The 12,642-nt window shown below is 44.4% G+C and overlaps 1 protein-coding gene across 3 annotated transcripts in view; it reads left to right on the plus strand.

Moving 5' to 3' along the window:
• Positions 1-12,642, plus strand: part of SLC22A15 (solute carrier family 22 member 15) — an 87,092-nt gene that overhangs the window by 34,954 nt on the left and 39,496 nt on the right. For all 3 annotated transcript variants that reach the window (XR_005788908.1, XM_040471409.1, XM_040471410.1), the window contains exon 3: positions 11,961-12,093. Coding sequence is in view for 2 of the 3 variants with exons in the window: in XM_040471409.1 (XP_040327343.1) it covers positions 11,961-12,093 (133 nt within the window). In the remaining variant the exon portion in view is untranslated. The remainder of the gene's footprint in view (positions 1-11,960; positions 12,094-12,642) is intronic.

Genomic DNA, 12,642 nt, shown 5'->3' on the forward strand with positions numbered 1-12,642 from the left:
GGATGAGCACTGGGTGTTGTATAGAAACCAATTTGACAATAAATTTCATATATAAATAAAAAAAATAAAGCAAACAAAAAAAAAAATAAAAAAAACCAAATTATTCCCTGAGCTCTGACTCATTCAGAAAGTACCAAATATCACAGAGACACACAATTATCATGCTTAATTAATGTTTGCAACCGAAAAGAGTAAGGTTGAAATCTTTAATATCATTGTAGATATCGAAGAACTGAAATTGACTGATTATTATCTTGAGATTAATATATTTTCCCCAAGCCATACCCTCGGGTCAAAGGACCGAGTATTAAAACTATTTGAAAAATTCACTACAATAATTGCTTTAGGGGCTAATTTTTTTTTTTAATGTCTTGCTTCCTTATGCCTGCACTACTGATTGTTATAGCCTGCACACTTCACCCATTAAGTGGTAATTCAGAGTGACAACTACATTGAAATGAAGCAAGTTAGTTAATCACCATGAAACTGTTCTGAAATACGCTGGCCAAGTACTCCCGAATCACTGGAGGCCTCTGTTACCGCATTTTCTACTGAAGTGAGATTTTCCTGCACGAGGCTGTAAATATTTTTATGGGACATACAGGATGGCGGAGGGCTGAAATTTGGTTGGACTTGGTAGCAGAGAATCCAGAATCTTCTACGGAGCCACCGTAACCAGCACTGTGCAGAGCCCTCACGGATGTCCTGCAGGCATGTCGGGGAAGCTGCTGACAAGCCGAGAGTCTGGGTAGGGCTACGGCACTTCTAATATGACTTGATTTTCCCTAAAGCGGGACTTCCAGTGACAAACAGCTCTGTCAGAAAACACATGCCCAGTCTTGTCTGCCCATTCTGGCTAGCCTGCCAGGACTGCTGGGAGAAGAAAGTAGGCTGTGCCACGGTTGCGGGGGCGGGGGGGGGGTCTGTTCCCCCTCTGGGGAAGTCCAGGTCGGGGCTCGTGGTGGACACCAAGCTTGTGAACAAGTTCACCTTTCCAAGAGACACAGAAGCCAGGCAAGGGGCTTGGACGCGACTCTGAGACCTGCCACGGCCCCTGCCTGGCTTGCAGGTTCACTGATGGTCTGTGGGTTGTTCATGGCAGCATTCTTACCCCCCTGCAGACCCTCCACACTTCTCTCAGTGCAGGTATTTGTGGACCGCTCACAGTGTTCGCCCAAAGCAGGCTTTGGGAAGCGTGTTTCAATGGAACAGACTTTGCCTTTCTAGGCAGAAAACTGCCATCGTTTGGGAATTTTTTTTTCCTCCATAGTTTTCTTTCTCATTAATGTGGAGGCTAGCGATAAAGCCAAAGTATTCTCTATGTCCTCTAGGAGACCCCTCTGATTCCAGATCTCCCTCTCCCTTCCTGTCACGAGAGCGCCACTCAGTGGCCCCTGGGTGACTGGTAAGGCCGTTCCTGCCCTGCCTGTCCATAAATGCACAACTCAGTCCTTGAAGTCGTGACATCAAGATATTGTATATGAAGATGCCTGTAACCCACATCATTCACTCTTGTTGCATGAATAATTCAGCATATATTTAATTAGTGCTGGTCCTAACAGGTAAGCACTTAGACGCAAATAGGGCTGTAAGAAGCTCATGGCATCCTACGCGAGAGACAAGGAAATGTGTAATTCACCAAACATCATACTTGAAGCCAAAGTAGGGAGGGAGATGGACCCACTCGGTGGACCAGGCAGGGCCGTGAAGGGTGAACAGGAGCCCACCAGGGACGAGGGGGGCTGGGGTGAGCGGTGGAGGGCTGTACTGGGGGGGGGGGGGCAATCAGTTCCTGGAGGTGCCAGGCTTCACGCAAAGTCGAGTGATGAACGTTTGTTTCCCTGTGGGGAGCCGTGCCCTCCATGGGCCCTGCAGGACAGTGGCTCTGTATTATTCACATGTGAGTGAGGGATTATTCGTTTTCACCGCTGAGGGCCAAGACAAGGACAGGCACGCGCAGCCTCCTTAGGGAAGGGAAATGACCCCCTGCTTGGAAGAGCTTAGGCTAAAGGATTTTTGTTTACATAACGTGTTGTCCCTTCCATTAGAGTCGTCTGTGGCTACAGCATGTTTCTCAACCCTCATTCCGTGGAATGTCACCCTACAATGGAAGGGGGAGGAGCGGGCAGTTCAGATCACAGGAAAAAAACCGAAGCAGAGACAAGACAAATTTGTGACATTGACAGAGCCGGTAAGAAGTTGCCCAGGGCAGACGCTGGGTGTGTGACTCAGTTCTCAGAGTTAAGAGGGTCTCTTCTTGCTTCTTCATCTCCTGATAGCCCTGACCGATTTTTGGAAGCATCTTATAATCTGTGTTCTAGTGCTGTACGGAGGGGTGAGGTAGCATGGGGCTGTTCAGCAGAGGGAAAAAGCAAGCTAGCAAAAAAGCTCCTTTGTGTCATGTGGGTATATGAGGATGTCAAAGAGTACATGATAAAAGTTCATTTAAAAATACAGAAATTGGGGGGCACCTGGGTGGCTCCGTCAGTTGAGCATCTGACTCTTGGTTTTGGCTCAGGTCGTGAATCTCACAGTTCATGAGTTTGAGCACCGCATCAGGCTCTAGGCTGCCAGCGTGGAGCCTGCTTGGGATTCTCTCTCTCCCTCTCTCTCTGCCCCTCCCCTGCTTGCACATGTGCTCTCTCCTCTCTCTCTCACCCAAAATAAATAAAAAATAAACTTAAAAAATGTATAGAAATTTGGGGGCACCTGGCTGGCTTGATCAGTGGCACATGCAACTTTTGATCTTGGAGTTTGGGGTTCGAGCCCCACATTGGGTATAGAGATTACTTAAAAAGTGTGAAATATTTTAAAAATATACAGACATTTTAAATATTTGTATTTAAAACATGCACCATGGAATGAGATAAATCCCTCCCCTGCCCACCCTCAAAAACACTTCGGAAGTTGATTGATTTATTTTTTTTCTAAGATTTATTTATTTTTGAGAGAGAGCCCAAGCAGTGTAAGGGGAGAGAGAGAGGGTGGGGGGACAGAAGATCCGAAGCAGCCTCTGCGCTTACAGCAGTGAGCTCAACATGGGGCTCGAACTCACAAAGCCTTGAGATCATGACCTGAGCCGAAGTCAGACGCTCAACCGACTGAGCCACCCAGGCGCCCCTGGAGGTTGATTTTTAAGTATGTTATTCTGTTCTCCTCGCTCTCAGCCTTCTCATGTTCCTCACACCCGTGGGTCATGTGACCTTAACTTCATATCTGACACAGGACCTTCCTTTCCTCCCTTTGCCCTCTCCTTTCCAGGAGCCCCTGATTCTGTTACCCTGAGCCACAAAAACCTACATGTTTCTAGTGTTGGTTCTAATATCGTTGATTTTTTTTCCCATAGTCTCCTGGATGGAACACATGCTAAGGGTTAAGAAATGGAAACTCTTTCCCTGGTATATGGGAATTTCTGTGCTTGGGATTTAACACGCTTAAATATAGTGTTATTTCATTGATTTAGCCCCACAGTTGTCCTAGTTAACTAATTCGAGTATATAGTACTCAAAGAAGGAGGTTTTGAGACCGATGTCAGCGTCAGGTACAGTCCCCAAGGCTTACTCTAGTGTGATCATGTTTGAGCTGCAGCTGCATCATCCGTCAAATGGGAAGTAATTAATAATAATAAATATGTAATTCTAAAAGGTGGTTGTTGGGATAAGGGGAGAGTATTATGCAAAAGTTGGTTAGTTGTTAATTATCTGGTTATAAGGTGCTGTGCCTTTCCATTTGATATATCTTTGATATGCAGTTGTCATTACTTGGACATTAATTTTACTTTTAGGATTGTATAAGCATGCAGTCCATTTTGAAGCAATAATTAATTTTTTTAGATTATCCTATTTCTGCCATGTCAGAAAAAAGGACTGAATTGACTTGTGACATTTCCAGAAAGCTTAAGGTCTGATGATTTCAAGGGAGATGCTAAAAATACATTTTGTTACTTCTTTTAAAACTCATCTTCTCTCTAGGCATGCCTGGGTGGCTCAGTTGGTTGAGTGTCCAGCTCTTGATTTCAGCTCAGGTCATGATCTCACGGTTCGTGAGTTTGAGCCCCGCGTCGGGCTCCACGCTGGGCAGGGAGGCTGCTTGGGATTCTCTCTCTCCCTTTTCCTTTCCCCCTCTTCACTATGTAAAGTAAAAAAATTTTTAAAAAGTCATCTTCCAGCTTCACTCAATCCGTGATTGATCTCTTGGTGTCATAGAATAGCTGTTTATGGATGGCTCAACCCAAATCTCTGTTTCCATCTTGAATCCATTTTCTTCTCTGAGGCCCCCACCCCATCCTGGCTGGCTTGGATCACCATAATGACCTTTGATGGGTCTGTTCCAATCTCTGTGTTACAGCTAAAACACCTTTTCTTGACACACATAATACTTTATCCCTTTACAGGAAGTGACATCTTCTTCTAAGCCTCTAAGCAATAAGAATCCAGATATTAAAAATCTTCCTGGATCCTTCCCTGCTACCCAGTTAATAGTCAACACTCTTTACTTCTATTTGCTTGCCTTTTTTTCATCCTTAAGAGCTGGATGGCTCTGCATGGCACCTGGCTCTGTACCACGCCAGTATTCACCATATTTATGTTCCTTTCACCTTTTATGTCTGAGGCACCTGCTGCTGGTGTCTGATTTTCCCTCCGGGCTACTTTCTTTAGATGGGTGAATGATTTTGCCCACATTTTTAGTTCTAGCCCCCTCAAATTCTTTTTGAAAATACAGTATAATAAATGCCCAGCTGATGAACTCAATGATTTTGGTAAGCATATGAACAAAAATACAGATGTTGGTTATAAGACGGAAATGGATTTATCTAGGTCATCCTGAAAGACTGAAAATATTTTGTCTTTCTCTTCTTTCTTGTCTGTTAATGTATGGGAAAAGAAGATTTCCAGGTTTTTCAACTTGTGAGTAGTTTTTCAGTTTCAAATGAATTGTACAAAAAAGAACATTCTAGCTTTGGAATTTGACTTGTCACTTAAAATAATAAGAGAGTCATCCCTTCAGTACTCTCTAGCCAGTTAAGGATTTGAGTGACTTATACATTTATAAATGTATGCCTCATAAAAAACACACTCTTTGAGAATGTAATGGTTGCCATGTTTAGGTTTATTATAGTTTAGTTTGGAATGACCTGGTGATACCCTGGTTTGGATTTTACCTTGGTTTAAGTATTGGCCAAAGGGATAAGAAAACTGCTAGCAATTGAGTCGAGTCTGGTGAGTGACCTCTTTCCAAAACCTTACACCAGTACAATCTTCTTGAATACTATAGGGATCACGGTCCTAGTGTGTCTTGTCTGAGCTTTGACAAAACAGAAGTCTTTAGATCACATAGTAGGTATATGATAAATAAAGTATATTTGAAAAGTTTTAAAAGTTGGAAACAAAACAAACCAAAATCTCATGTGTTAGGGAGTGGTGCATATGGAAAGCTGGTTGTAAACACATTGTCCTAAGTCCCTGAATTGACATTTCTAAATCAACCATGCCCAGTTTACCTAGATCTGTCAAGGAGTTTTCCTGGGTTTCAGTTTTGTATGCTTTAATTTGCTTTTTTTTTTTTAATTTTTTAATTTTTTTTTTTTACATTGGTTTATTTTGAGAGAGAGACAGTTAGAGCACAAGCAGGGGAGGGGCAGAAAAAGAAACAGAGAGAGACATAGAAAAAAACCCAAGCAGGCTCCATGGTGTCGGCGCAGAGCCCAATGTGGGGCTCGATCCCACAAACCATGAGATCATGACCTGAGCTGAAACCAACAGCTGGATGCTCAGCTGACTAGGCTACCCAGGCACCCATAATTTGCTTTTTTTTTCTTTTTTGTAATAATTTGACAATGCCTTTAGGTTTTTTTTTTTTATCCATTCCTGAACGTATTACAGGAGAACTAAGGAAGTGCATTACCCCAACCAGCATTGACCTGAAGAAGAATTACTGGAAATTACTTTCACACATGAAACTGAGAATCAGAATTTGGAATTTGCTGGTCATGCATCTTGTGGGCTACTTCATCCTAAAACTGTCATCCAAGCCGACAGCTTTCCAGTTGTTGGAAGAATGGTTATTATGGCCTTCTTGGTGGATTTGAGTTCTACAAATGTGATCAACAGAACAGTTGATTATTGAGAAGGCAGATTAGCCACTTCTTAATTAAGCACAAAACAGATCAGTATGAGCTTGAACACCTTGGTCAAAGAAACAGACTAGTAAAAATCGAAGTATGGGATAATCAGGACCAAAGGTGAAGACCACATTTTAAAGGCATAAAAACATCAAAGCAAATACCAACAACTTAAAAAATATAAAAAGAAGTTGTTTGAACTTCAGGATATTAAAAATCAATACAATGAGGTGTTGTTTATTGGCCATTGTAGAAGGGATATCCCTATGACAAATATGGTGCTTTCTTTTCTAGGCCAACAGGATATGTAATATTGGATTTCTTTTTCAACCTAGAAAAATGTCACCGTAGACATTCCTCATGAATTGAAAATTCTACAGTAGAACTATCTGTAATCCAAAATAACTAATTTGTTTTACAAAATAGAGCTTATCCTTCAGCTTCCAGAACTCTTTCATGTGAACTTTACAATATATTTTACCCTTTACCGATCCTTAAATCAGAGCTTCTTACTATGATTGAATCTCTTTTGCTGACTCAGGCCATACTGAGTCACTCTACAGTTAGTGTAGAGTGTGGTGACTGGGGTCTTGAAGAGCTTCAAGAATGTTTGGAGCAGGGTACTGGGGGAAGTGAGTTGTAAGAGAAGGGGGTAGAAGGAGAGTAAGATGTTCACGATCAAGGTTTTAGAGGTGATACAGCTATTAAAGATGACTAGGTCTAGGATGGGGGTTCTTAACCTGATTGCCTAGGAGAATCATCTGGAGAACTTAAAAAATATGCCAATGCCTGGGCCCTACCCCAGTGTTCTCAGGGACCTAGGCTCCTTCAGCTTTTGACTTCACCATCCTTAATTTGTGGCCCTCTTCATCATGGCCTCAGATAGAGCCCCAGCTTCCCTATGGACATTCTGAGTAGTGGGATAGAAAGGAAGAAGGGGCAATGGGTAAATCACCCGTCTCCTAAGACAAAGTCCTGGAAGTTGCCACATGGTGCTTCTGTTTGCATTCATTGTGCAGAACTTGATAACGTGTCATACCTAATTGTGAGAGAGGTTGGGACATTAGTCTTCAATCTGGGTAGCCATATGCCCAGTAAACATGCTATTACTATGGAACAGAGGGAGAGTGGCTACTGTTCAAAACAAGCTAGCATCTCTGTCAGCTCTAGAAGGGTAGTGGATTACGCCGTCTGGTAATGTGACCTTCAGGTGAGTTGATGATTTTGAAGTTTGGCCATCTTCTCCCATCCCAGGCTCTCAGGTCCATGGGTGGAAAAGGAAAAGCAGGCTCCAGTTGAGAGGGATCCGGTTCACTGAGTGATTTCTGCAGGGGACCACCAAGCTTCCGTCAGGGCAAGAATGGGAAGTACAGGGAGGTTAATGATGTAGGGGATTTTTCTGGTCAGGACATTTATTCCTCTACCCACAATCCCCTATGCCTGCTTTTCTCCTTAAACAGCATATATTCCAGTATTATACTGATCACTCGTTTGTGAATCCCCACAGCGCCCTGGTGCCTCTCTCTCTTTGTAATTCTCCTGAGAAGTCCCCGACTCTGTGTAAGCTTAACTCCCAACATCCTCCTCACAAAATTGGTAACTACACAGCTCAAGTGTATATTCACCATGGCGCGGCAGTCTCCTGCAACATTTCCCTTGAAAGGGTCCCGTCCCTTTCCTCAGAGGAGTCCGTCATAGTCCTCCTGAAATTTGAAATGCCCCCTTCCCCCACTTCTACTCTCCTTCGGCTAGTGGCCTCACTTGATATTTCACTGAAAAAAATGAAGCAATCAGGCAGGGGTTTCTTCACTGCCTGCTTCTGAGTCCACATTCTGCCTTTCCTCTCTGGCTCCTTTTACCGAGACATCTCCCGGCTTCTGTGAACGGTTAACCTCTCCGCTCTGTACCCTCAAGCCCATCCCTTCCTGCTTTTCCAGATATTTTTCTTCTGCAGGGATATCTTCTCTGCTGACTCACTGTCATCAGGATGCACCCATGTTAAAAGAAAACAAGCCAATAATCTGTCCCGCATACCTGTCCCCACACTGTCCCATTTCTTGCTTCCTCTTCACAGCCAAAACTTCTGGAAACCATTCTGTACAGAACTGCTGCCAGCAATTCCTCGTCCTCCTCCAGTCTGGCTTCCATTCACTCTTCACCGCAATTGCTATTTTGAAGTGTCCATTTGTTTCTAAATATAACCGCATGTCCCTGTGCTTATCTCACCTGACCTCTAAGCAGCATTCCACGCGCTTGACCACCCCTTCCTCCCCACATCCAATTTCTTCTTGTAGAGTTTCCGACACCACATTCCGCCCTGTTTTCTTGCTACGTCTTTGAGTCCTACTTGTGAGTTTGCTATAATGGGCATTCTTCTCCTTGGCCTCTGAACATGGGGGTGTCCTGGGCCCCAGTCCTGAGCCTCTTCCTTCTCTATAGGTTCTTAAACCCTCTTAAACCCTCATAACCTCTCCCTGGAGCTCCAGACTCGTGTCCAGATTTCTGCTCGGCATCGCCACTTGGATGTTTTATAGGCATCCCAACCTCAGCAAGTCCAAACAGAGTTCTTTCTTTCCCGCCACATAGCTGGTCCCCGCTTGCCACCTTCTCCACCTCCATAAAGGTCATCCACAGAGTGGCCAAAGGTAACGACTTAGGTGAGGCCCTTGATTCTCCGTCCCCCACCCTGTGTCATCCATCAGGAAGGTCTGCCACTTCTGCCTTCGGAATCCATCACAAGTCCTTGTAATTCTCCATCCCCATCGCTTCTGCCCTCATCCAGGCCACCATGGTCTCCTGAGCTAATGCACTAGCCTCCCCATTTCCGCTTTTCTCTGTTGTAATGCATTCTCTAAGAGTGATCCTTGGAAACAGAATTCCAGTAATCCAACATCTTCCCTTTGCACTAGAGTAATTTGGCTCCTTCCATGGCCCAGGGCTCTGTGTGATCTGACACCCATGCACCTGTCTGGCCTCATCATAGCACTTGCTGGAGGCGCACTGCTGGACCTTCACCTTAGGGTAGGGGCACTTCTTCTCATGTTCCCTGAACAGCTTTCCAGAGTGGTCACTTCTCATCATTCAGGTCCAAACATCACCTCCCTAGAGAAGCCTTCCCTGATTACCTGATTTGAAGAGCTGCCCTCCTAGTCTATCCCTGTGTGTTTATTCCACTGGCACTGACCGTCCATTTGGGAAGGGACCATGTCCAACTTACTCAGTCTGTGTTCCCAGTGTTTAGTGTAGTTGTCAACCTTCAGTAGAAACTAATAAAATATTTGTTGAATACCCGAACGGAAACCTGTCTAGAACATATCGCAGATATTTGTCACACCGCTTCCTTCCCTCTTATTTGAATCATGACTGCCACCAGGAGCAGTAATTCCTGGTTACTTTTTCTAAAAGCAGTGACACCCTAGTCTGCGATTTCTCATCCACAAGGGCCTGGGAAAACCAGTTCACTAACCTCGTTAAGAACTGCATCTGAAGACCCGGGGAATTCAGAAGTCGAGTCCAGCATTAGTGAGGAGGCGTTACCCTTGTTTATTTTCCAGGGAATATTATTGTCATCATTGCTATGAATTTTGTTATTGTTGCTGCACAGAGATGTCCAGAAGCTGTGTGGTCAAGAACTTCACTATCGCCATACAAGAAGAGAGAAGTCAGATGTGCTCTGAGCCTTGAGGACTGCTTGTCAGAGCGTGGGAAGGGAGGTCCAAGAGGCAAAGGGACAGCCGAGGGTGGGGGGGGCTCCTCCTTGCGTGTTGGGGCTCTTCCTTAAGCCTGTCTTCGGGGACTCCAGGAGAGGGGGCGGCGAAGGGGAGAGAGAAGCATTTCCTGCTTCTCTGTCTCTGTGATGCAGGTTCACTTTTACCTCTATAACCAAATATCACCTTACACAGCAGCCGACAGGGTTTCATATAATAGCATTTTAAGCAGGGGTGATTGCCTTCTCTTTAAGTTCATAAGTTTCCCTAGACCACAAGATAATAGTACTCAAGGTGTTTTTTTTTTTTTATTGTGGTAAAATAACATAAAATGTTAACACTTCAGCCGTTTTGAGGGTGCAGTGGTGTTAAGTATACACATGTCATGCAACCATCACCACCGTCCATCTCGAGAACTTTTCTATCATCCCAAACTGAAAACCTGTTCCCATTAAACAGTAACTCCCCATTCGCCCGGCCCCTGGCAACCCTTATTTGACTTTCGACTTTCCGTCTCTGGCTTTGACTACTCCAGGTGAAGGAAAAACCTTCCCCCTGTGCCTCCTTTACTGTCAACTACTTCACCATGGACCCTTCTGGCCACCAGATGCGTGAGGTAGGGTTTGTGGGGGCAGGTGAGGCAGGTTCCCACGTCACACAGCTCCGCCTCACCGGCTGGATGTCCTACAACTCGACTCAGTTCTGACACCATCCACCTGGAGGTAGCATCAGATTCCACTGATTCCCACTGATTCCACAAGGCTCACCCTGCCGCCACCTTCAGACGCCAGATGTGAGTCTGCTTCGTTTCCTGGGCTTCTGGTCCACCGGAAATCAGAGGTCCCTGCAATGTCCTCCTCGGGAGAGATTAATTGGCCAGGGCGGCTCACGGAACTCAGGAAGACATCTTACCAGATCACTGGTTTATTCCAAGGGATATAACTTGGGAACAGCCTGATGGAAGAGATGCCCGGGACAAGGTGGTGGGAAGGGGCGCAGGCTCCCGCGCCCTCCCAGGGCACCACTCTCCCAGCTCCTCCACGTGTTCACCAGCTGAGAAGCTTTTCGAACCCCTGTCCCTTTGGGTTTTTGGGGAGGTGTCATTATGTAGGCGTAACTGATTAAATTATTGGCCATCGGCAATTCCAGTCCCTCACCCCCTCCCGGAGGCGGGGGTGGGAGATAGGGGAGGGTTCCCCTGGCTACGAGCCCCCAACCAGGAGCTTTCCAAAAGTGATCTTATTAAACTCAGGTGTGGTTGAAAGAGGCTGTTAAAACAACAGCCTCTCCTTTATTGCTCTGAAATTATTTCAGGAACTGGGAACAAAACTACTAAATATTTCTGTAGGAAATTACAAGCGTTTTTAGGAACTGTGTGCTAGGAATAGGGGACGAAGACCAAATATATGTTTCTTACTATAAATCACAATATTACAGTCATAAATAAGTTCTTACAATATTTGTCTTTTTTTTTTTTTTTTTTTGTCTGCTTATTTCACTTAGCATAAGGTTAAGGTTCATCTCTGTCGTAGCTTGTCAAAATCTCCTTCCCTTTTAAGGTTGCATAATGTTCTATTGTATGGGGGCACCTGGGTGGCTCAGCAGGTTAAGCATCCAACTCCTGATTTCAGCTCGGGTCAAGATCTCTCAGTTCTTGAGTTTGAGCCCCGCATTGGGCTCCATGCTGGCAGTGCGGAACCTGCTTAAGATTCTCTCTTCCTCTCTCTCTCTGCCCCTCCCACATGCACATGTTCTGTCTCTCAAAATAAACAAATAAACTTAAAAAAAAAATACAGGGGCTTAAGAAGAGGGACGTAGCCACCAAATGCATATATAAAAGTAGCCCTCATACCGTATTCAGTGTTGTGATAAGATGTGTATACAGTATTGTGGCAGCACATTATAATAATGAATTCTAGCGTTTCTGATGACAAAATCTTGGATATTATCCAAGGTAGATGACCTACCAAATCCTGGTTAGTAATAAGTCATGCAGTAGACAATTTCCAGTGTTCAAGTTTTGGTTGTACATCTGTTGTGTTTTTTTTTTTTCTTTTTTTTTTTTAATAGCTAACTCCGTCCATCCGTCTTTTCTGTGATCTCAGTGTCCCTTTTGTTTTTTCTTCCCCTAGTGGTTTTTAATTGCCAACAGATCCTACAAAGTCAGCGCAGCAAGCTCTTTCTTCTTCAGTGGTGTGTTCGTGGGAGTTATCTCTTTTGGTCAGCTTTCAGATCGCTTCGGGAGGAAAAAAGTCTATCTCACAGGTAACGTGTTAGACTGTTCATGAACTGACTAGGAGGATTTATTTCCTGAAGGTTCTCAGGGAAATAACAAGGGGACTCTTTCCTTAAGGTTCTCAGGAAATTGCCATGTGGATACAGAACTGATTTTTATTACACTGGCAGGAGGCCACACCGCAGCCAGAGTTGCTTCTGGCAAAGCGTGTTAAAAGGACCAGCAGCATACCTGAGGAAGGCCATGTATTTGCAGTTAAGCTTTTCAGAAATGATGGTGCTTTCGGCACCTCCTGAATTCTAATTTATACCATGGTTCTAAGGAGAACAGAGATGGAACCAGAGTACTGGATCCATTTCCTTATATCTTGTGTGTCGGTTCAGTTCAACTGTGTTGTGTAAGACTCGGTGGAGTTCTCTTGACAAGCTGAGTCTGAGCTGGGATTTTTCCATTTCCAACGTTATTGTGAATAACAACGGTGCATGATGGACAGGTATCCACTTGTAATGAAGAAAGAAAAACTTCGGTTTTTCTTTACAGTTTCCTTTTACAGTTTTAAAAGAGCACGGCTCAGAAAA

Source organism: Herpailurus yagouaroundi, unplaced genomic scaffold (genome assembly GCF_014898765.1).
Source record: "Herpailurus yagouaroundi ecotype Mexico unplaced genomic scaffold, PumYag 77, whole genome shotgun sequence".
Taxonomy (NCBI): Eukaryota; Metazoa; Chordata; class Mammalia; order Carnivora; family Felidae; genus Herpailurus; species Herpailurus yagouaroundi.